Source organism: Triturus cristatus, chromosome 10 (genome assembly GCF_964204655.1).
Source record: "Triturus cristatus chromosome 10, aTriCri1.1, whole genome shotgun sequence".
In the NCBI taxonomy this organism is placed as follows: Eukaryota; Metazoa; Chordata; class Amphibia; order Caudata; family Salamandridae; genus Triturus; species Triturus cristatus.
In genome coordinates this window covers 952,653,056-952,678,432 of record NC_140593.1, presented here as the reverse complement: position 1 = coordinate 952,678,432, position 25,377 = coordinate 952,653,056, and the positions used below count along the sequence as shown (strand labels likewise).

At 46.5% G+C, this 25,377-nt stretch overlaps 1 protein-coding gene across 27 annotated transcripts in view; it reads right to left on the bottom strand.

Moving 5' to 3' along the window:
• OBSCN (obscurin, cytoskeletal calmodulin and titin-interacting RhoGEF) overlaps positions 1–25,377 on the bottom strand; it is a 1,809,553-nt gene that overhangs the window by 1,695,786 nt on the left and 88,390 nt on the right. For all 27 annotated transcript variants that reach the window (XM_085628811.1, XM_085628818.1, XM_085628815.1 and 24 more), the window contains exon 3: positions 14,133–14,402. In XM_085628811.1, coding sequence (XP_085484937.1) covers positions 14,133–14,402 — 270 coding nt within the window. The remainder of the gene's footprint in view (positions 1–14,132; positions 14,403–25,377) is intronic.

Below are 25,377 nucleotides of genomic sequence, written 5' to 3'. Positions count from 1 at the left end.
ATTTTGGAAGTCATCACCCAAAATTGTGTGAATACTTCTTTCAAGATGCTGTCTTGTAGATGGTGGGACAGCACAGGTTAGTTGTCCAGCTTTCTTCCATGAATCTCTCACACTGTCTGGAAATTGGTGCGAGTCTTGTCACTTTCCAATTGTGGAATTGTATGCAGTGTATAGTAATGCACTAAGGAAAGCCGACAACTTAGTGCAATGGCACATTTGGCTAAAATATTTTCCCTGTGGAGAAATTCCTTACCCTGCACCTCGACTACGAGTACGAGTGTTCTATTTTCCTTCCCTCTCTGGAAAGGGATGTACACCTGCCCTCGAGAATAGTAAATCTGTCACCATTTCATAAGTGGCGAGGGATCAGCCAGAGGTTGTGAGTGTTCACAAACTTACAAGGCCAGACATACCATGAAATGTTAATTCCCAACCCTTTATGTGCACGTAACTCCTGTGTATATTACAACCTTGTGGAATATTATTTCTCATGAATTACAAGTGATTCTGAATGCAAGGTTATCTTCTATGAAATCTTTGAATTTGGAATCCCAGCCATTTGCATGTTTAGGTGGAACTTACTCATAAGAATGGCTTTGTAACTAAACGCAACATGTGATCTGTCATCTGCGGCATCTAAAATGCAATCTAAGTGATGTATTCATTTTCTTGGCCCAGTTTGGAATGCAAATTATTTATGTTTTTAAAAAGGTATCTTGCTGGTCGAAAATGTGAATCTGTAAACTGACCTACCTCCCAATTTTGCATAGAAAACATGTTTACGTTTGTATTCAACAACTAAATTAGTCTTCAAAAAGAACGCACATTAACAAAGTGGGCTGTTTTTAAAAATATGGTTACTATAACTTTGACATTAATTTCTGTGTCGTCTTGATCAGTCATGATTTGTTCCCAGTCAGAGTACAAATAATTCCAATAAGGAGCTATAGAGGGCAAAAGTGTGCCAGAACACCCTCCACTCAACAATTATTCTTAGAACAAAGATCTGGCGCACGTAGGCACTTTTCTCAATTTATATGTATAAATGAAGGACTGGGAAGAGGAAAGACATTTTTATCCAAATCCTCATCTAACTGTTTTATAGCTTACTATAGCCCAATCCTACGTGCCAACTAATCTTAAAAAGAGGAAAAAAGAAAAAGGAAAAGGGGCGTGGCCAAGCCGGGTACGATGGCGGCTGTGGTGTGCTGAGGCTCCGTGATCGGGCTCGTAATTTACCCGATTCCAGGCGTTGCTCGCAACCTGAAAACGAGCACCGGACACCGGAGCAGATCCTGGGTCTGACGGAGTGCTTGCCAGGAACTCAGCGCTGAAGACAGGCGGCGACAGAGACCGGTGGCGGTGTGGCCGCCAGATCGGAGTTCTGGGCTGCAAGATGGCGGACACTCGGTCCGGAGGAGCGGACTAGAGGGTGCATTCGAGGCCCCTCGGGGCCGGCGCGGCCCTTGGCTCACCATACCTCACACCCGGAAGGCGGACAATACCGACCCCTGAGCGGGGGGCGACGGAGGGTGCTGGACTTCCCAGGTGCGCGCCCACTGCCGGCCCCGGAGCCCGGGAAGGGGACGAGCGGCCATTTTGGGACGAGGACGACCCTCCTCCGACGGCGGACCCAGAAGCGGATCCCGCGTTGAGGTACCAGTTTGGGGCGGTGGCCCCCCCCCTCACCCAGTGTCCCGGGATCGCGGAGACAGCTGTTCGTCCTCGGCCTGGTGGCGGGCCCCCACGATCCCCCCATCATAGCCGGTCCGCCTGACCTTAAGATGGCGCCTGACTTTCTGCGGGGAGCCGGCGATGTGGTGCGTGGTATGCTAGCACGAGCGGGGTGAGCTGCGTCCCCGTGTCGGCGCACTCGCAGGGGTGCCCCACAGCTGAGCGGCTCCTATTATAATCTGCATTGGCATAGACGGTGGCCCAACGCCGGCACGGTGGCATGACACCGGGATAGATAGTACCCTCGTACATAGAAGGAGAGCCTCTTAACCCCCGGACACCATACGGAGGAACACAGCGGCGTTCCCGGAGGGTGCTCGACCCCCAGGGGCACCACAACCATCGACAAGGCGTCCCCCGCCCCCGCCGGTGGTGGAGGTGGACTTCAATCAAGTTAGCCTCAACGGGGAACCTTTGAATCAACGGCTCGCTTGCCTCGCTCTACCGGCCGACGACCTAGGCCCACATCGCTGCCCCGGTCGCCAGGATGGGGAAACCGAGAGCGACCCAACATACGGCGGTACCTGAAACAGCCCCAGAGAACATGCCAAAGACTCGGACATGGGTGCACACGCAGGCACCACGGGCCGATCCCGCGATCTCAGCCAAGCTGGATCAGGTCCTCGCGGCCATCGAGCTCTCCAGAGTCTCTATGGAGGAGAGACTCGGGACCCTGGCAACGGACATCAGCCTTATCCGCGACAATCACCGCAAACTGGCGGACAAAGTAAAAGATGGGGAAAAGACGGTGGCCGAGCTGCAACCCATGATCGGGGCTCACCAGAAGTCGCTACAGGAGGTCCTACATCGTTTGACCATTGTGGAGGAACGCGCGGACGATTTAGAAGGACGCTCGAGACGCTGCAACATTCGCGTGCTGGGTTTGCCAGAAGGAATCGAAGGCACGACCCCCCTGCAATACATGGAAACCTGGGTGAAGTCCTTCACCCCCGAGAAGGACCGATCTGCTTTCTTTTCGTTGGAACGGGCTCACAGGGTCCCGGCCCGTGGGCCGCCGCCGGGTGCGGCTCCAAGACCAATGTTAGCGAAGTTCCTCCATTACCGGGACAGGGATGCGGTGCTGCATGCGGCACGAGCGGCAGGCGCCCTGCAGGTCGAAGACAAGCGGATCATGGTCTTCCCGGATTACGCGAGAGCAGTGCAGCAACAACGGTCTTCCTTCCTGAACGTGAAACGCCACCTCCGGGAGAATAAAATTCAGTACTCTTTGCTCTTTCCAGCCCGCCTCAAGGTAATCCATAATGGCTCCACTGTTTTTTTTACCACCGCCTTGGAAGCGCAGGATTGGGCAGATACCATAAGAGACCCGAACCCCAAACTATCCCGACCCAGGAGACGCACTCAGAAGCGCCCACGCGGTGGTGCAAGTGGTGGGACCAAGTTGCGCACCCAAGACTCTCCCGACCTGGAACAGATTGTGAGGGAAAGGAGGGAGGCCCTGCAGGCGGTGATCAATCTGCAGACGCCCTCCCAGCAGGACGACATAGATCGACCCCCGCACATTTTCACATCTGAGGGGGGAGAATGACAGCGACAGCTCCCTGTCGGGCGGAGACTCTGTGACACCCCCTCTGGTCACTCCTCAGAGAGCGGACCTCATTCTGGATGGACAATCAAGGACTCTTGTACCGTAAGAGGGGTTTGCTGGGAAACTGCCTAACGAGGGTGGTTATCTTCACGTATCACTCCCTAACTTTAGACACCTTGGCCATCAATTGACGATGCGAGCAACGCTCACTTATCCTTTAAAGGCCCGATCCGCGTATCGTCTTACGCACCCACACCGCCGCCCCCATCATACATTGTTGTACTTCGCGTCTTAGGGAGCGCAGGTTTGGACGCATCGTCTCTGGCGATGGGTCCTTGGCATTGGGAACGTTTCCCGACCCCAGTTCCGCAGTTAGTTTTCCCAGTTCAGCATAATCCCAACTCCCTCCCCAGCATACCGTTGCTTACCCAGTGCTTGCACACCCCACACGTCATGGCACCAGACACCCGCGCGATCAAATGCCCCAGTGGCCGGGATCACTGGTTCGTTACTCAGCAGCGGCGCAGCGAACCCCTAGGTCCCCACATAACGACCACTCGGACCGACAGCTCCCTCGGCCCGTACACTAGACATACTACCCATGGCACAGAGGACGAGTGTAACAGACGTTAACATACTTACGTTAAATGCACGCGGTCTTCACACCCCCCGCAAGCGCTATGCGATCTATGCCTACGCGAAGCGCCAAGCGGCATCCATACTCCTATTGCAAGAAACCCATTTTAATGCAGCGGAGGTGGGCAGGGTGCAGGCGAAATGGCGGGGCCTCATTTGCGCTACAACCTACTCGTCATTTGCCCGCGGCGCGCTGATCTGGATCCGACCGGGTACTCCGTTCCGAGAGCTCCAGCGGGTGGTAGACGGGGAGGGTAGATTTGTCCTATTGTAGGGACTGCTCGACGGACAGGCCGTCCTATTGGGAAGCATATATGCCCCGAATGTTGATCAGGATAAGTTTTGGGACCGACTTACGAAAATCCTAGCCCAATTCACACACGTGCCTTGGATACTCGGGGGAGACTATAATTGCATCCTAGATCCCGACTTGGACCGCTCATGCCCCCCACTGCCGCGCTCCCCTACTTACAGACACATCGATAGATTTCAGGCCTGGGTAGCACACTGGTCACTCACAGATGTGTGGCGATTGCATTACCCTCATACACGCATGTACTCCTTCTACTCAGCTCCTCACAACCTCCGAGTCAGGCTAGATCGATTCTTATGCACGGCAGCGGTGCTCCCTCAGGTCCGTCACACAGATTACCTGGGTAGAGTCATATCCGACCATGATGCACATGTACTAAGTCTTCAATGGAGACCCCCCACACCCCCCCGTCCCCACATGGCGCCTCCCGCGCGATTGTCTGGCGGATCCTGTCTTCACCCACGAACAAGAGTGTAGTATCCGAGAATACTTTGCCCGAAACACGGGGTCGGCGTCCTCCACCCTGATCGAGTGGGACAGCTTCAAGGTGGTGGCCAGGGTAGACTGCATTCAACAGCGCGTCGGGGTGAAACACACCCTGGAACAGGCCCTTGATAAAGACGAGAAACGGCTTGCCAACGCCACAAAACTCACCGACCAATCGGTGGCAGTGGCGACGCAGATCGCACATGCCAAATCGGAATATCAGGGAGCGTGCGCGGATCTGCGGCGATACAACTTTCGGACATATGCGACTCGAATGCACAAAGACCGCGACAAGACGGGTTCGCTGCTGGCGTGGCTAGCTAAACAAGACACGGAGATACGACCCATCACGTCCATATATACGCAACACGGCGTCTTGGTACACTCCCAGGACGAGATTCTTCAAGAATTCCGTCAATATTACTCGGAGGTCTATGATAGCCCCCGAGCATGGAGTCAGGGGATGATCGATCGCTTCCTTGACCCTCTGCCTCTCCCTCAGATCTCTGCTGTAGAGAAAACTGACCTGGACACGCCGATACATACCTCGGAGATCACCCAGGCCATACGTACATTGCCCCGAAACAAAGCCCCGGGCTTGGACGGGTTCCCGCTAGAATACTACGTCACCTTTATTTCCCTGCTGGCCCCCCGTCTATCGACGGTACTGGACACAGCACTGCACGCGGGCGAATTACCCAGCTCCATGAGAGAATCTGTAATTGTTACCTTCCCGAAGCCCAACCGCGACCCACAGCTGTTAGCATCTTATCGGCCCATAACGCTCCTTACAGCCGACTGTAAAATTTTAGGGAAAATATTGGCTGAAAGATACTCCCGGGTGGTGTGTCCACTAGTACACGCTGACCAATGCGGATTCGTACCGGGCAGGAATACCTCTCAGAACATACGGCGTCTGTTCCATATCCAGGACCAGATTGGTGACCGCTTCCCCAGAGCGGCGTGCCTGATCTTGGACCTCGAGAAGGCCTTCGACACCCTGACGTGGCAGTACCTGTTCTCGGTCCTCCAGCGTGCTGGCCTTGGCCCAAAGCTTGTAGCCTACACCCGCATTCTCTACACTAAGTTCACTTCCCGAATCCGCATTGGACGTCGTATTTCTTCGGCATTCACAATACACCGGGGCATCAGACAGGGCTGCCCCCTCTCGCCCCTGTTATTTGCGTTGGCTGTGGAGCCCTTAGCTATCCGTCTCCGAAGGGAGGGGCAGGACTGGGGCATACCACTCGCGGACGCCACGCACTGTGTCTCACTGTATGCCGACGATCTCCTCCTGTATATACGGGACATCACCGCGGATCTAACCCCACTCGGGCTCATCTTGACCGAATTCGCGGAAGCTTCAGGCTTGAAGGTGAACTGGGAGAAATCTGTGGTCTATCCCCTCCACCCCGACTCTGCCCCTCGGGAAGTGTGGATTGGTGATCAGAGACTAAACTGGACGGTGGAGGCCCCTCGCTATCTAGGGGTTCGCCTATATCACTCACCCACTGACATCTTCCAGGGTAACCATCGTAGGGCACTCGCCTCTATACGTTTCGCCATCGGGTTTTGGCGGCAGCTCCCACTAGCCCCGATTGGCCGCGTGGCCCTAGCGAAAATGGTGCTGGTCCCGCGTCTACTCTATTACTTTACTAACCTTCCAGTGATACCACCTCGCTCTTTCTTCAAAGATTTGGACACCCTCCTTGGATCCCTAATATGGGGCAAGGGGCGACATAGAATCGCACTGGCAAAACTGAAATTACCCACGACACAAGGCGGTCTCGGAGCCCCCTCGTTCGAAGCCTATTTCCTAGCGGCGCAGCTCCAATGGCTCTCCTATTGGACAGCCGGCAGGCACACGTCCGAAACATACACGGCCGTGGGTCGGATAACGACACCGGAATTATGCCGTTTGCTTGTGCCGGGATCCCACCCGGCGGGGACTTACCCCCTCCAGGTGGAGGTGGCCCGGGGGTGCATCCGGCGCATACACCGACTCGCACCAGATAGGCCCTCGTATTCACCGTTGCTCCCGCTGGTGGGCTGGCCCAAAAACACCCGGTTCTTCACCCCTGCCATGCTTCGGGAGTGGACATCTAGGGAGGTCACCGAGGCAGAAATACTATTCGCGGAGGGACACCTCCGGCCATTCCAGCAACTCATTGATGAATACGATCTCCCCCCGGGACAATTCTTGCGGCACCGCCAGCTCCTTAGTCATTTTCGGCCGTACTATGATCTCACACTAGGAGAGCCCCCCACGCATCCAGTCCTCCACATGATACTGCGAATGGGACGGGGTCATCACCTCACCACCTGGCTGTACAAGTCCATTCGGGAGTTGACGCCCCTATCATTGGCACCCCGGCGGACCCTTTGGGAAGAGGAGGTGGGACGGGCGTTTCATGACAATGAGTGGGACAGGGCACTCGAATTCCCCCAAAAAGTGTCTCGGAACGCCCGTTTCAAAAATATACAATATTACATTCTTCACAGGGCCTACTTGACCCCAGCGCGCCTCCAGCGTTTCTATCCCGATACAATTTTCCTCTGTCCCCGCTGTCAGGCGCCAGACGCAAATTTCTTCCATATGTTTTGGTCGTGCCCGGGGATCCAAACCTACTGGTCGACTATCCACGAGACCCTCCGAGAGCTCACGGGGTTGCCCCATCTAGACCCCTGGGAGTACTGCGCACTGGGAATAATGGGCCGGAAGCAGCGGCACAAAGTGCCTATACGATTTGTCTCATTAGCACACCTCCTGGCTAAGCGATGCATAGCTATGAATTGGCGCTCCCCTACGGGCCCCCCGATGGCGGCATGGAGGGGGGCGGTGCTCAAGTGGTCCGCGGCTGAGGAGGACACTCTGCGAGAGGAGGAAGCGAAGGGCATACGCAAAACCCCGATCTCCCTGGAGTGGGCGCTGTTGATGCATCAGTTTAAACAATCCCAGCCCCTAGCTGATCAGGACACGACCGTGACTACCCCTACTGCTACGCAGCCACACGCGACACAAACCCACCCGGGTGACGCTCCCCTCTAATACTACACACTCACCTTGGGGTGACCAGGTTCCTATCCTCGCTGCTACGGGGCCTGCACCCATGCCGTATGTCCACCTGCATAGTCGTACCCCGGCCAGGGGTTCCCAATGCGCTGCTTCACCAGTTACCTTACGGACCACCGGTGATGTAGTCTGGCTGACCCTTCTCTGATAGTCCATGACTACCCCTAGTTCCCTCCCCCCTTCCCGGGTTTGTATTATATAGTATGGCAAACACCTGTTACATTGCACATAAGTGTGGTGAAGGTTATTGTAAACGTGATGATTGATTTCACCTGATTGGAAACATGTACTCTGCGATATTGTCATCCAACACTGATATGTAACGAAAGTACTAACAAATGCCAATAAAAACATGTTTAAAAAAAAAAAAGAAAAAGGAAAAAAGAAAAGACCAGATCGGGTAATGGGCAGAGAATACTACTCCACCTGGTCATGATGTAGTGATTAAGCCTAAGTGATGTCTCTGTGATTACTGGGAGAACAAAACAACTACATGAGAAACTGTGAGAAAAATTTAAATTACGTTCTCCACTGTAGCACGAGTACTCATAAATGAAGCAAGGTCGGGGTTTAGTTATCATTAAAGTACCTTTAATGACGAACGGCGAGTAATCTATATGTGTGGGCAGATGAGTAGTATCAGTTGGAGGAGCATTGGTTTTTAATTGACGAAATTTGTGATGATCTGCACTTTTGTATAGAGTGTTGAGGTTGTCAACTCTTTGTGATGCTTCATAGTTTTAAGCACTTGGTGTGATACTATGTGGGAATTGATTATGGCTTTTGAATATGAATTTCCAAGTGCTTGAACTACTCGATAGGCTGGTTACTTCAGTTAGTTGACTACGTGACATGAGATTTAGTGTGCTACTGATCAGGTTACATGTAAGGTGCAGTAGCTAATGTATGATTCTTTTCCACAGATACAAATACGTAGCAACGAAAGTGCTTTTAAAAGGGACGCAAACTGTATTTGATACACATCCCCTTGACTTGGTGGGAGCTGGTATGTGGGCCCATAGCTCCCACTAGGTAAATATCAAATGATGGAATAATAGGACTAGTGGTTAGTGTTCATCCACTTGTCCAAATTGTATGATTTTAACCTGTACTAAAGAAAGCCTGGAGATGGATATATTCCTTCTAAGCAAGTTTCTTTCTGTTTTCTTTTTTCTTTGTGTGTCTGTCAGTCTCTTTTTTTGATGTTTTTTGTCCAGGGGGGTGATCGTTGACCTCGTCTGCCCTGACAAATTTGCCACAAATGATATGGCAATGAAACATGTTGGCCATCACTAAAGTGGTCTACAGCATGCTGTATTTTTAATTTGGTACAGACTCACAGTTCGGAATAAAAGAGAACAGTGTCTGTGAGTTTAGTCCATTTTAAATAGAGGCTTCTTATGTCTCATTTCTTTCACGGGGGACAACATTTTTTTTTTCACTTTCTTCTACACTGGACACATCACTTTTTCTGTGAAAAAGTTATCAATGATGACACAAACATGGGCAAGCTGGTGAGAACCTACCAGTAGCTCCTCTGGTGGTGCGCACGTGAGATACTTTCTCCTTTCTTATACACTTTGTTAGCACATACACATCTGAAATTGGGGGTATATACTAACTTTAGAGTACTGACTGGCTACCTTTTCCTTTCTGGTCTTTTCTTTTTCACCTTTTTCTTTTTTCCTCTTTTTAAGATTAGTAGGCACGTAGGATTGGGCTATAGTAAGCTATAAAATAGTTAGATGAGGATTTGGATAAAAATGTCTTTCATCTTCCCAGTCCTTCATTTATACATATAAATTGAGAAAAGTGCCTACGTGTCCCGGTCAGAGTACGTCTGATCATCAGCAATAGGGGTGATGGATATAGAAAAAGTGTTTGACACAATTGTTTGGGACTTTACCAATGCCATGCTGCCCCCCATGTACTTTGGGGAACTGTTCCTCCTGTGGCTCAAAATTATTGTACTCAAATCCCAAAGCAAGAGTTTAGACGTCCACAATTATCTCAAAAAGTTGGGCCATTTGTAGGAGTACTCATTTGGGGTGCCCACTGTCATCCTTACATTTCTTACTGGCAATTGAGCCATTATTGTGAAGGATTAGGTGGGAAGACAGGTGTAAAGGAGTGAGGCTGGACTTAAACTTAGCGTTCCTAGATACCTTCAACAGGAAGTGTTAAGTATTTTCAGTTCAATCACCTACAGGAAACAAATGTGGGCCTCTTGAGGTTACACCAAATTAAATTTGAGATCTTCTTAACTACCCTACTAAACTTGGCATCCTTGGCATGATTTCCCCTGACTTTTTGCCTCTACCTCCTGTATTTTTGCTACTGTGCTGGATTTCATTTTTTTGCTTGCTTAGATACTTTGGGCACTTTGCCACTGTTGATCAGTGTCAAAGTGCAAGTGCTCCCTGTGTAAATTGTTATCATGATTGGTTATCCATGATTGGCATATTTGATTTTCTGGTAAGCCCCTATGCCATGCTGCCCCCATGTACTTTGGGGAACTGTTCCTCCTGTGGCTCAAAGTGATTGGACTCAAATCCCAAAGCAAGAGTTTAGATGTCCACACTTATCTCGAAAAGCTGGGTCATTTGTAGGAGTACTCCTTTGGGGTGCCCACTGTCATCCTTACATTTCTTACTGGCAATTGAGCCATTATTGTGAAGGATTATGTGGGAAGAGAGGTGTAAAGGAGTGAGGTTGTGAGATATAAAACGTATACAGATGAAATACTGTTTTATTATCAGAATTCATCATGAAATAGTAACCATCCTCCAGCTCTGTGAGCAATTTGGGCAAATCTCGGGTCTCAGACAGAACAAAGCTAAATCCAATCTTATCCCATTGGTGAAAGATACGCTGACAGATGTTATGTAGAAACAAGAATGGGAAGAAGAGTGGGCCATAAAACCCTTAGCTATTGAAGGTATTTCCGACAGAAAGGGGCACTCAAAATGAAAGCTGTAGCTCAAATGGGAAAAAAAGGTTTGCCAAACCGGGTACTCCAGGACTTAACACTTCCTGTTGAAGGTATAAAGGAACACTAAGTTTAAGTATTTTCAGTTCAATCACCTACACAAAACAAATTTGGGCCTCTTGAGGTTGCACCAAACTAAATTTGAGATCTTCTTAACTACCCTGTTAAACTTGGCATCCTTGGCATGATTTTCCCTGAATTTTTGCCTCAACCTCCTGTATTTTTGATACTGGATTTCGTTTTTGCTGGCTTAGATACTTTGGGCACTTTGCCACTGTTGATCCGTGTTAAAGTGCAAGTGCTCGCGGTGTAAATTGTTATCATGATTGGTTATCCATGATTGCATATTTGATTTACTGGTAAGCTCCTAGTAAAGTACACTGTCTGTGCTCAGGGCTTGTAAATCAAAAGCTACTAGTGGGCCTGCAGCACTGATTGTGCCACCCACACAAGTAGTCTTCCAAATGTAACTCAGACCTGCCACTGCAGTGTCTGTGAGCAGTTGTTACTGCTATTTATTTATTTGGTTAATTTTATAAAGCGCACAGCTACCCACCAAGGGTAGTGCTATGTTGAACCAGCAGGTGCACCCACTTGCCAGGCCCTAACCTTCCTTTTTCTTACATGTAAGACACCCCTCAGGTAGGTCAAAGGTATCCCCATGGTCAGGGTGCAGTGTATGTGAAAGGTAAGACATGTACTGTTATGTGTGACATGTCCTGATAGTGAAATGCTATGTATTACATTTTTCACTATTGAAAGGCTATTGGTCCTAATGGCTAACATGGGAGTTACTTTGTAACCTCTTAGAAGTATAACTTTCCATTGGGACTAGATAGAGAAATGGAGTTTAGGCTCTTTGAACTCAAAATTTAGTAACATATTTTTAGGGAGATGGTTTTTAAATTGTGTTTGAAAATGCCACTTTTAGTAAGTAGGCATTTTCTTATTTAACCATCCTGTGTGACTCAGAGCTGAGCTGAATAGAACTTGGCTGCATTTAGAGTGGTGGGAGGAGTTTAACTTATGCCTGAATAGGTAGTGTCTCCTCTGCACAATGCTGTCTCTATCTCCTGTAGTGATGCTGCACTAGAGAAGACAGAACTGGTTTGGACTGGGCTCAGAGATCATTGCCACAAAGAGAACAAAGACAAAGTGGGGTATAAGTAGTGGACCTTAAACCCCAGAGAATTGGATCACTTCTGGACTCAACAGGAACCTTTTGACAAGGAGAAGAGCTAGTGAGATGTAAGGGGGAGTAATGCCCCTTTGCTAGGATGGCCTGCAGTTGCTGCTTCTTCCAAGGAAGAGCACAAAGACTGGAACTTTGCTTTGAACCTGCTTGGAGAAGAATCTCCAAGGGCTTGTGTGTGCTGGCCTCCTGTTCTGAAGTCTCAGGGACACAAAGACTTCAACACCAGCTCCCCTGAACCCCACTGCTGGGAGTTCTGACCTGCCAGGAGGTGCCTGTTCCAGTTGTGGGCCTCTGGAGGGTGTTCCTGCTGTTGGAAGCTGGAATAAACCTAAAAGGAGCAAGAAAAACAATCTCCAACGCCGTCAGCGAAGCCGCCAGGACACCTGCGACCTGCACTGAGGCCAGGGGCACCGCTCGTAAAGTGCACAACGCACTGTCCCGCCTGCACCGGTGCTCTGAGGTCATTTAATGCCTGCAGTTAACGGCCCTCCTGACACCAGCGCCTGCACCGTCGCTGCCAGCGTCTGTGTCCCGTTATAGCGGAGCCGATAACTGCCGAGGGTGACTCCACAAGTCTACAACTTCGCATCGACTCACCGGAACCGACACCTCACCGCCGACACAACCAACTTCTCCTGTCCTAGATTCGACATGTCGCCTGCTCTCAGACAGGACACCTCACCTCCCCCATGGCAGCCAGGGAGCATGACTCGACCTTGGCACCAATGCCTCATCTCCACGGTGCTGTGAACCGTCCAAAGACTTCGTTCCAAGGTACTGTTGTTTGGGGGTATGTGTGACTCAATGCTCGAGGCCGTGCCCCTCACGGTCGGCACCGTACTTTGGATTGTTGCCTGTCACGACGTCGCAATAGCCCCAGGTAGAGCTATTTGTTTGCTACAACGTCTTTTCTTGAAATAACTGTTCTAAAGTCTTATTTTACAACCTATATGTTGGATTTTTGTCATTTTGGTCTTGTTTGGTTTAGATAAAAATATTTTATTCATCTAAACTGGTGCGGTGTCCATTTGTGGTGTTTACTGTGTATTTTGAGTACAATTACTTTACACATTGCCTTTGAGATAAGCCGGTCTGCTCATGCCAAGCTACCAAGGGGGTGAGCAGGGGTTATCTGAAGTGTGTATCCCCCTTACCCTGACTAAAAGCAAGGGTCCATACTTGGGCAAAGGTACATACCTCTGCTCATTTCTAACATGCCCTAAATGTGGAGAAGCAAGGAGAACATTTACCATATGATATTGTTGTGTGGTGCACTGGAGGATTATTAGAGAGATGTTCCAGCAACATTGGTCAAGGTGACGACTTGGTCCAATTTATGCCTTTGTATTATATGTATGATGGGAGTTCTGCCTCAGCCCAAGAAGGCTAAGATAGAATGTAAATTTATAGCTTCAATGTTTTTGTTAGCTAAATGCCAGATTTCTAGGAACTGGATATCCTCACCGAGGGTGGGAAGATTGATGGCAGAAATAAGATTAGCACACTTAGATCGATATGGCGGAGAATGGAATACATGAGTGGGCTCGCCCCTGGGATGCACTGTTGTTGGAATTCCCCAAGTGGAACTGTGACCTCCTTGAACACAAAGTAATGGAATTCCATAGAGGGAGGGGCCTTGAATGGGTAGCCAAATGCTTTTATTCATATGGGTCCTGAACAGGAATGACTTTGTAACATAGGCATGGATTCAGAACGAGTACTTGTGAATACTCACCAGAAACTAAGCATGGAGAGGGCTACATGAATAGGCTGAGGTGTATGGATGGAAACTGTGGGAAAAAGACTTGGTATGCATTAATAAGTGAACAGCATGCATCGAGACACCTCTGTTCGTTATGTTATCTATGTTACTTTTATTTGATGCGTCGGACAACTGAAAGAGTTATGAAGCAGATAGAATGTACGGTGCTTTAAACAAGTCAGTAAACATATTTTTTTTAAATGTCAGTCAATCACAGCTTGCATTGGTCTTCACGGAACCAATAACATGTAACACTCACTTCAGCTCATTCCTGACTCCAGATTAGTTTTGAGTTCATATAGCTCTATTACTGCTACTGTTACAGTAAACTTCATCATTATGAGCAAATTGTGACAAGTGGAAAGTAAAACATTTACAGTATATGTCATTCCTACCTTGGACAGAGAGTTCAGCAATGGTCCGGCTTCCTTCTTTCATTTCGCAGATGTAGACCGCGTCGTCGTCGGTGGTGACGTTCTGGATGGTGAGTCTCCTGAAGGTCCCTTCTTCTTCCATGTTGTACTTGGTGCTTTGGTGGAGTTTGGTTTCTTCTTTGAACCATGCTGACTCTATCGCTGGTTGAGGCACCTCGCACTGGAAGGTGGCGGTCTCCTTTTCTCTGACTTCAAGATCTTGCAGTCGTGACTTGAATGGTGTTTTTGGTTCTTCAAAATAAACAAATAGGAGATTAGATTTTTTTTACATTATGGAAAGTTGAGAACTTGCATGCCAGCTTAGTTTTTTTTTTTACAATGAATGTATGAAATACAGAAACATTTATTTTGATCAACTTTTATGGGGGATTGGCTCACTGTATTGCTAGAGGAAGCGGAAGCAACATCATGCATCCTCTGATCCCCCCCTCGCACAGTGGCATCAAAAGACTGACCCATTTTAGATGCTCAGCGGAATCCTATTTACTACCGGATGGGTAGGAAATAAAGGAGGAGTGAAAAAAACAGAAAGTCTCATTTTTGTTCCTGCTGCTTCCTGTATGCTTTCTGACAGTAAGGAAAGCAGCATAGATGGGAGGTGTACCAAAGGAAACACCAGGGGTTGCAGGTATGACCCCTCACTAGATCTAAATGAAACTCATGCCCACTTCCAGAAAGACTTCAAAAGACAGGATTCATCTTCAGACATTTTATAGGGTTTTTTTTGTTGTTTTTTTTAAACAAAACCATGATAAAAGAATCCACAATACACTTCTGTTACAGTACATAGTATGTTGGGAATGCTTATAGAGACCACGATTGGGTACAGCCTAAGAGAGACCATACAATCAAATAACATGTACAACCGTATCTGGTTAGGTTAAGCAAATAATGTTGTGAAGAGTCACCGTACAAACCTATAAGGCGGGAGAGATATAGACCTCTGTGGCTCTGAGGCAATCGGTGATACATAACAGAAGCATACAATAGTATTCATAAATCATATCATGGGAAAGAGAGAACTAAAGGAAATGGAGAAAAAGAGCCTCAAGAAGAGTGGTGGAAGATGATAGGGAAAGAGGAGAGAGAGAGAAGAGGAAACTGTTCGATAGTAATCCAACAGGACCATCGGCACCCGTATAGTGTGATTACGGCAGGAGCAGTAGATTTCAGTAACAGCAATTGTACCATGCATTAAGGAACCTAATGTACAAGACAGCACCTTTGATGGTTTGTTTTTCTGTAGATATTTATCAAAGGAGTCCCAAAGGTGTCTGGATCAGAAGGAAGCAGTGTGCAATTTTGCATACAAGATTTTATCCGCACCTCTAACAGAGCACAGCAAATTCCACCATTTGTCAAAGGATCTCACTAAGGTTAGGTTCCAGTCTGATAGTTTCGTCTTGGTGCCCAGTGACAACAGTAGGTCAATCAACATAGAGTTCTGTTAAGTGAAATCTGCTGAATGGGGGTTTGCGTGCCAGCCAAGACAACAGTAAAGAAATTGATCTTGAAGGATTCTCCTGTTATGTTGTGAATTAAAGACTGTATCTTGATCCATAATGGACGGGCCATCTTACATGTAAAAAAACATATGCTTTAAATCCTCAACCACCTTCCCACATCTCCAACAAACATCTGTTGTAGTTAAGCCAATCTTATGTAATCTAGATGTGCTCCAATATGTTTCATGATTTGACCAGAATCTAGCCTGTGCTAGAACTGGTGTGATTTTTGCAATAAAGGAGGATTGACAGATTTTTTTCGGTGTGGTATCTGGGATTTTCAAGCTTCACAAGGAATGAGTGTAAGCATCCCACTTCTTGGTAAGTGTTCTAAGCAAATAGCTTTTAGGTGATTCTAGAAGTTTATATAGGAGTGATGCTGAGTGACCCTTTCTCTTGAAATTACATAGTAAACCGGGTAGGTCAGATAGGTAAGGGAACTTAAATTTATCATCTGCGCTTTTCAGTTTCAGGAATTGAAAGAAATCGATGTCTGGTAACCAGAAAGTCAAGTGTAGGGCCAAGAACGGGATAGGGTGTAACTGGGTGCCTAAATCCCCCATAGTGTTTATACTTTTCCTCGCCCCCAGTTCCCAGAACACTGTCCGCCCATCTAATTTAATCTTATGCTTGTGCCATTAGGAGGCCATATTTGTGCGAGAACTTTGATGGGCTAACTGCTTATCGAGCAGTGATAGGGCCAAAACTATATCCATTACTATGCATCTTGAATGCTCTAAAGGGAGTCTGGCTAAGTTGTGCATGGAGAGGGTGGCACTGAGAGGTAAGCGGTATGCTAACTGGGTCTCTATATTAAGCCAGGGAGGGGGACAAGTCTTGTGTACCCAGAACCACCAAGACCCCTGAGAAGCCAGGAATGCTTGTTGGTATCATGGATAGTCAGGGAGGATTAGGCTTCCAGAGATTTTACTCATCTTCAATGTAATCATGGAAATGCTTGCTTTCTTGCCCTCCTATATATATTTGTATATATAATTATCCTCAGATTTGAAAAAGGAGGGGGAAAGGGGCACCAGAAGCATACTGGCAATAAAATTGACCAAAGGTGCCATGATCATTTTAACAGTGTCCATACAACCCTGCCAGGTGATATTTTGAGGGGACTGTATACTGAGTAGGTCTTTTATTTTGGTATGGGTTTTATGTTTATTAATGCAGACAGACTGTTTGAGATTTTTACCAAACCAACTACCTAAGTATTTGAGAACATCTGGTTTCCACTCAGTCCCAAGTCACCAATCACTGCTGGAATGCAGTGGACATTTAATGTGAAGACCTCGGTTTTGTCCTTGTTTAAAGATGAAACGCCACCAATGAGTACCTTTCTATTGCCTTCATAATGATGGGAATAGTCTGTGGTGCTTCCTCAGTGCCACCTCGTTGGCATAGGCTGCCACCACTTGTCTGCTTGAACTAGAATAAATATCTGTAACATCTGAGTTATCTCTTAGTGAGGAGATAAATGGCTCAACGACCAACAGAAAAACAAGGGTGGAAAGCGGCCAGCCCTGTCGAGTCCCTTGTGACAAGGGAAATGGTTGAGATAAATGGCCCTTCACCCTGACCTTCCTCATTCAGTTGAAATAAAGTGCCAGGGTCATACGTATAAAATCTTTCCAAAAGCAGTAATTGCGTAGGGCTGCTTGCAGAAATGACCCGGAGACCTTGCAAATGCCTTTTCTGAATCCAATGCAAGAGCAGCTGTCGGTGTATCGGCGTATATAGCTTTTTTCCAAGGAATTGTAAAGCGTTCTAATATTGTTTGAGGCGAGCAACAATTTTCAATACCACCGGCTCCAGTCTACGGGCTGCAATCTTTGTATATATTTTACAATCAAGATTGATGAGCGAGATCGGTCCATTGCTTGTAACATCCAAGTGGTCCTTTGCTTCCTTCAGAATTACCACGGTTGTAGCTTCAGTAGCGGAGCCCAAGATAGAGCCTAATGTGCATAATTTTGAAAAACAGCATGTAATGGTTTCACCACTCTTTCCACAAAAAGTTTGTTAAATTTGGCTGAATAACCATCTGTAACGGGTGCTTTGCCAGATCTGAGACAGTGTATGGTGGATATAATTTCTTCCTCCACAATGGGCTCATTAAGATGAAGTGTGTCAACCTGCGAAAGCTGAGGGAGGTTGCTTGAGTCAAGATATTCATTGGTTATGGACAGGGGAGCGGAATTATTGGAGTTGTATAGGTTAGAGAGGAACCTTGCAGAGGTTTTTATTGTGGGTATGAGTGACTTGTTCTTTGTATATTTCAAGTAGTTTGTTAGGGGGTTTTCAGCTCTGTTTCTATTACATAATTTCCCAGCATTGGAGACATTTCCAGGTTCTTTTACTTAAAACTGTATTGTACTCGTATTGTAAGCCACGTAATTTAGATAAGGTTTCTTAGCCCGTAACATGTCTACGCTGTTTGTCCAGCTCCAGAATGCCCGCTTGCAACTGTGCAAGTTGTTCGGATACAGATTTGTTTTTGAGTGCCATTTGTTGGATCGTGAGGCCTCCAAGTGTGGCTTTGAGTGCATCCTATCTCATGGTTGGGGAAGTGTCAGGAATATGATTCTCTTCTAAGAAGTGGTCAATAGACTTTGCAATTCCCTCTCTGTTGCTATCATCCTCAGGTAAATCATAATTTAAGTGCCACTGTCGGAGGAGGGAAAAGGTCATTTAGATTAAGGTCCATAGATATACATGCATGGTCCGATATGACTATTGGTTCTATTTTAGGGGAATGAGTCAGAGGAAACAGATGTTTACTAACCATTATCTAGTCTATCGTGGAGAAGGAGTGATAGGGAGAAGACAGAAGAGTAGAATGTGTAATCGCTGCCTGAGGGGTTATATAGCTGCCATATGTCAATTAAGTTATTATTATTGCAGCAAATTCACATTTGCTTATGCGAGTTATTGCTCATAATCTTATGTGAAGATATTCGTTCAAGATTGCCATCCATAGGAAGATTGAAGTCTCTTCCCAAGTCAAGTCAAGATACACTTTATTCGATTTAAAATATCAAATCATAAAAGCACAAGATATATCAAAACATAAAAAAAAGTAACACTTTAAAATACAATAGCAGCCGTCCAAAGAATTGCAAATTGAGCTTAAAAATTTTAAACAGTAAGAAGTTACAATCAGTGCTATAATCTCACGTTGGTACACTGCCCTTGCTTAGATGGGAGCAGTTATCAATTACATAAAGGTCAAGCCTTGCATCGTTTTCCTGGTTCTGACCACCCCCTTCAAATATTTCGCAATGTGGGCAGTGACAATTTCATCTTCTAAGAGTAGTAAGTTAATAAAAGCAGGTCGGCAAAGTCTCAGGCCAAGCACTTTCAAATAAGGCAATATCCACCTTTTCCTAAGTAAGCTATACAACTTACAGAAGGATACGATGTGGATTGTTGAATGTACTGCAATGTCATCACAAGGACATAGACTGAGGGGGTGTGACCAGTCGTTTGGCTGAGGGAAGGTAACCAAATTATGAAAGTTGCCTAGACGTAAGCACGTAAGTAATAGCCTATCATAGTTACTAAGAGTAAATAAAAGATGAGGTTGAATCCCCACCGACTTAAAAGCAATTGATTTGCTCTGACCGTTGGTTTCATAATGTTGGAGGATAGCCTGATCGACACCAAATGATTTAGACATAATATCTTCAGTTCCTTCCTTGTAACGCAAGACAGGCTATCAGGATTGTCAAAAAATGCAGGGTGGTCTATATCGTTCATAAAGGTTTCGCTATATACAAGCCAGGGAATACGTTTTACATGTTGGAGGTTCATACAGTCCTTTATAACATCCTGGTTAAGTTCAGTGGACGCTCCTGTCCACACCTTGTGTCACAGTAAAACTGGCTGAATTTTAATAAGGTCGGACAGGTGAGACTACCCCAGTTCGGCATGGCAGATGTACGTGGCCATGCTATTTGGAGATACCTCAGGAACCCATTCTCAACCTGCTAAAGAGACTCCACATTTACATGGCCCCAGATACCAGCTCCATACAGGGCGACTGAGACGCATTTAGCTTTATAAATCACCAACAGGTTGTCTATGGGGTGCTTTCCCAGTTTCCTGGCAAAATTTATCAAAGCGCCAATAGCTTTGACAAACAGCAATTTTCTGCAGTTAGCAGCTATTGCCCAAGAGCCCTTGTTATCGAAAACAATTCCCAAATATGAAAAGTGATTAGTAAAATTAAGTTTTTCGTTATTAATGTGAATGTCTTGACACTTAACACTGGGCTTACTGCATTTCATCACGAAAGTTTTAGAAATATTAACTTTGAGATCAAGATCTGACATGAAAGATACAAAGTTTGTCACAATTCTTTGTAAGCCAATCGGGGTACGGGCTAACAGGAATGCATCATCAGTATATAGCAATATTCGAATTGACCGTTTGCCCATCCTTGGTAGGTCTGAACTTTCCCTGGATATGATATCTCCCAGACCATTAATATAGAGGAAAAAGAGAAGGGGGGCCAAAACGCATCCCTGTCTTACGCCCTTACTAACAGGGAAGCTACCAGTAAGCTCACTGGTTCTACTATAGCGAACCCTGGCCCGGGCCTCTAAGTATGACGGTTTAAAAAAAATTAATCAATTGAGTTTCCACCCCCATGTCCTCTAGGATGCGGCCAAGTTTCTTATGGTTGACGCAATCAAACGCCGAATTCAGGTCGGCAAAGCACATGAAAAGGCTCCCTTTTTTTTTTGCCCGAGTATATTTCCCCATTATAAGACTCAAATTCAAGCTCTGTTCCACGGTGCCAAGGCCTTTGCGGAATCCATACTGGACCTCTGATATAATGCCTACAGCCTCGATCCATGACTGGAGTCTACTTAAAACGACCCGGACGCTTTCACTAAGGAATCCAGCAGTGAAATTGGTCTATAACAGGCCGGGTCGTTGCGGTCGCCTTTCTTAAAAATAGGGACGAGTGTGGACTCTGTCCAGGTCGGAGTGAAGCCTTGAGTGCAGCAGGCCCTTAGTACGAGGGTTAGAAATGGGCCCCAAAGCAAGGGACAGGATTTATAGAGGTCCACTGGTTAACTGTCTGGTCCTGGGGCCTTCCCTCCCACACTAGCATTAATGGCCAGGATCACCTCGTCCGTGTTAAAATCAATGCAAATTGGGAGGTAACCTCCGGAACCTGGAATAGAACCCTCACAAATAGTGGGGGTAGCGTTGTTACAATATAAATTAGAAAAGTGGGACACCCATTTATCCTCCCCGACTGCGTTTTCAAAGCCTGGTAAATTTTTGGGGGCCACGAACGGGGCATTTACGGCCTTCCAAAAGGCTTTCATATCCTTTATGGCAGATGCTTTCTTCAGGGCCTGCCACAGTTCTAATCTAATTGCCTCTTTGCGTTTTTTAACGGACAGCTTTTACGCCGCCCTAGCCCTTTTAATTGCTTCCTGGTCCCTCCTCGACTCATGCAACAAGGATTTAAGAGCTGCATGTGATTTACTACACTGGGAGTCAAACCAGCCAAGCTTACCCTTAGGGGTGCCTTTTGATTTTGTTGTCAGATTACTTTGAATAGCCAGTGAGATATTACGATAAGAATTGCAAATATTAATGTCCATTGCCATCTCATCGTGGCAAGTCAAAAAATCTGAATTACATTTTGTTAAAAGGCACTTGGTTAATTGCAAAGTGTCCACTCCAGCCCATCTAATGGTATAACCATTTTGTCTATTAATGACAATATCTTGTAATGGCTAGGTGGGCATTGATCTAGTGGATAACACTCCATACGGCAGATCCAAAATAAAACTAATGGGGAAGTGGTCACCGTGTGCATTTTAAAATTATACAATCTATCAGCGTTTCTATTAGAAATTAAAAAGAAATCAATAATAGAAGACAGCCCACGACCATTAAAGGTACTACCAAACACTATAGGTGGTGAGCAAAGGTCATTTACAAAGCCCAAATCCATAGAATATTTAACCAAGTTTAACATTTCCCCAACAGGGGTGTGTGCAAAAGGAGAAGTTTCTGTGTCGTCCTCCAATGATAAGCTACACTGACCCCTCACACACCTGGGTGCATGAGCCCACATTAAAATCCCCTCCCCGAACTAAACAGAGGTCTTTCTCTGTGTTCCTAAAGGTAGTGTCCAGGTCCTAACATAACTGTCTAAAAACGTCCCTCACAGTAAGGGCAGGGATGTTATTATAAACATTTAAAAGGACAGTGCAATGCGGCCTGTCGATATCCATTGTTAATATTTGGTAATAGACATTGGATACCGCCAAAGCCACCCTGCTAACATTCAACCTGTGGGATAAAAAAATACATAAGCCACCCTTGTTCCTCCCATGACTAGAGGACACAGCCGTGGTACAAAATATTTTGAACCCAGTAATGTGTAGGGTTTCAAGTGCCCAAGTCTCTTGCATGCATAGAATATCAAAAGCATGTATAAACTTAAGCCACTTAGGGTTGGACAGTTTGGTAATTAAACCTGCAACGTTCCATGAAAGAACATTCAGTAGGCTGGGCCTATGGTCACCCTTAGTGGCAGACTCGGTATAACCACTGGCCACAGAAGAGATGTTTGTATGAAGAGCAGTGTTGTTTGTAAAGTGGGCGGGGTATATGTCTACTAAGGTCGGTGAAGAGCCCAGCTCATTTATACCAGGTGCACATTGGTCCTCCACCACAGTTCTATCAGATTGGACATCACCATACATCCCCCTAGGTACAGAGATAGCATTCCCCACTGTGGCCCCACCAGCACAATTGACTATTTCATTGAGTTCCATCGGGGCAATAAATACCGATTTGGAACTTAGAAAATTAGTTTTGAGTGGCCTACTATAAGCTACAGAGCTCACAATAGATGCAAGTCAATCAATGTCTTCCAAGGAGGGAAGAATGTCAAATCTATTCTGAAGGGGTACACTGGGCTGGTAATGACTATTAAGAATTGTAGCTTTCTGCTGTAAGGGCTGGTAGGGTTGGATCCTTGGCGGGTAAAAATATCCTAAAGGTAGGACGTTGATTCCTCTCTGGGACAGGTGGTCACTGCCAAGTCTACATAAGATCTCCCGTACCAAGTTTGGGGATTTAAAGGTAAGAACAATACAATCCCCGGGGAGTGTTTTTTCCCTTCTCCCTACCCATCCTATTCTTCTCACCATTTTAAACTCACTGTACAAGGCCTCTGTTAGTCTGGTTTTATTTCCGAACCACCAGAGGGCCTTGTTTCTCAGTGCCTCCCATGATTCGTTTGCCAGGGGGGAGAGAGATGGTACATTCGCCAAAATTATAGTCAATGGGGCAGCTTCAGGGGGCAGACTCAAATGAATCTCCGTCCTATCCCTAAGAATTCCGGGCTGGATAGTTAGCGGAGCGCTGGTGGGATGCTTAGCAAGGCCAGTGATAGAATTATGGGTCAGGCTAGTACTATTCTTAAGTCCCATAGGCGCTTTGTCTGGTACAGATGGGGGCTTAGCTTGAAGAACCGGGGCTAAAGTGGCACCATCCAGTAATATGGGATATTTCAAACGATCGGTAGCACATACTCCATGGCTTTTTTTTTTAACTGGTCCTCAATGGACGTCAGCCTAGCGAGTACTTGCACTGAGGGGATTATGGCTTCAGTGTTAGACACAGCAAGATCCGGACCCTCTACAACAATCTGCGAGGGCCCGTAGTTACCTATCAATTTGCTTACAGTAGAGTCCAGGTGATCTAGGTGACCCCTCAGAGAAACAAAGCTATTATCAATCACATCTTTCAGATAAGCACAAGCGCGGCCCAAGGATTCCCCCCCCCCCCCTGCAATGTCCATCATGGAGTGTCCAGGAACATTACATACAGAAGGAACAACATCAGTCTGTGTGCCAGTAGTACGAGTTTTAGACATCACAGGGTGAGTTTGGTGATTCCGCTTCTGTTTGGGTTTTTGAGTGCCGCCCCTTTCCTTCGCTTCACTTTTGATTCACTCTGCATGTCCCCGTTTACCCCAATAACCTCGGTAGGGGTGTCGATAGCCCTCGATCTTGGTACAGTCCTCGGCTCAGATGGTAGATCTGTGTGGGGTAAATCAGATTCCGAGGGAGGCTGGGGCTGACCATAACCACGCGGTGGAGAGCGAATTAAAGAAGCATCACATGGCACAGTTGGACCTAGGCATAAGCGCCTCTGTAAGGATACAGGATCTAGCGAGAGGTGCCTTTCCGTTAGCTCAATTTCATGACAAAGCATCGATTCCGCCCTAATAATAAAGGCATCCAAAGTACCAGTCACACCCTTGCGTTTACTAATTTTTTCAGTGACACCTCTGTGCAGGGAAAAACACCCCAAATCACAAATCGACTGACGAAGTGAATAGAGATAGCCCCACCAGAAATATAGGCGTAAAAACACCAGAGGGGTCCAAAAAAGAAAAAAGAAAACAGCAAGTCTCCCCAGTATAGAACAGGTATTATTGGGGATAAATAAAAACAATATGGAAAAGGCCCGTAACAGTACCTTCAGTCTGCAGTCCAGGTTCGAGAACATGTGTTAGGGGGCCCGGCCCGCACTGCGGTGGTGCTGTGGCGCTTTGAGCGCGTCTGCTGGCTCCTCCCTCCTGGGAGAAATGAGTGACTTGTTCTTTGTATATTTCAAGTAGTTTGTTAGGGGATTTTCAGCTCTGTTTCTATTACATAATTTCCCAGCATTGGAGACATTTCCAGGTTCCTTTACTTAAAACTGTATTGTACTTGTCTTGTAAGCCACGTAATTTAGATAAGGTTTCTTATCCCGTAACATGTCTACGCTGTTTATCCAGCTCCAGAATGCCCGCTTGCAACTGTGCGAGTTGAGGCCTCTAAGTGTGGCTTTCAGTGCATCCTATCTCATGGTTGGGGAAGTGTCAGGAATATGATTCTCTTCTAAGAAGTGGTCAATAGACTTTGCAATTCCCTCTCTGTTGCTATCATCCTGAGGTAAATCATAATTTAAGTGCCACTGTCGGAGGAGGGAAAAGGTCATTTAGATTAAGGTCCATAGATATACATGCATGGTCCGATATGACTATTGGTTCTATTTTAGCGGAATGAGTCAGAGGATGCAGATGTTTACTAACCATTATCTAGTCTATTGTGGAGAAGGAGTGATAGGGAGAAGAGTAGAATGTGTAATCGCTGCCTGAGGGGTTATATAGCTGCCATATGTCAATAAAGTTATTATTATTGAGGCAAATTCACATTTGCTTATGTGAGTTATTGTTCATAATCTTATGTGAAGATATTCGGTTGAGATAGCCATCCATAGGAAGATTGAAGTCTCCTCCCATTATTACATAAAGATTTCCATGTAGGGCTGTTATTTGCTTGTCTAGATTCTGCTAAACGTCTATGGCCTTGTCATTAGGAGCTTGGACATTAACAATATAGAATTCTAAGTCTTGCTTTCTAACCCTGGATATGAGCCATCTACCATGTTGGTCATGTGTGTGGGATATCACAATAATGTCAGATTTTCTTAGCTATTAAGGTGAGAACCTCATTCCTTTTCTGTATTGCTGGGGAGATGGCAATCTCCGCTATCCCAGTATTGTCAAATTTTGCATCCTGAATGGATTTTAGGTGTGTCTCTTGTAACAAAATAATGTCTTCCTCAGCTTGTTACAATAGGCTGTGATCATTCTGCGTTTAACC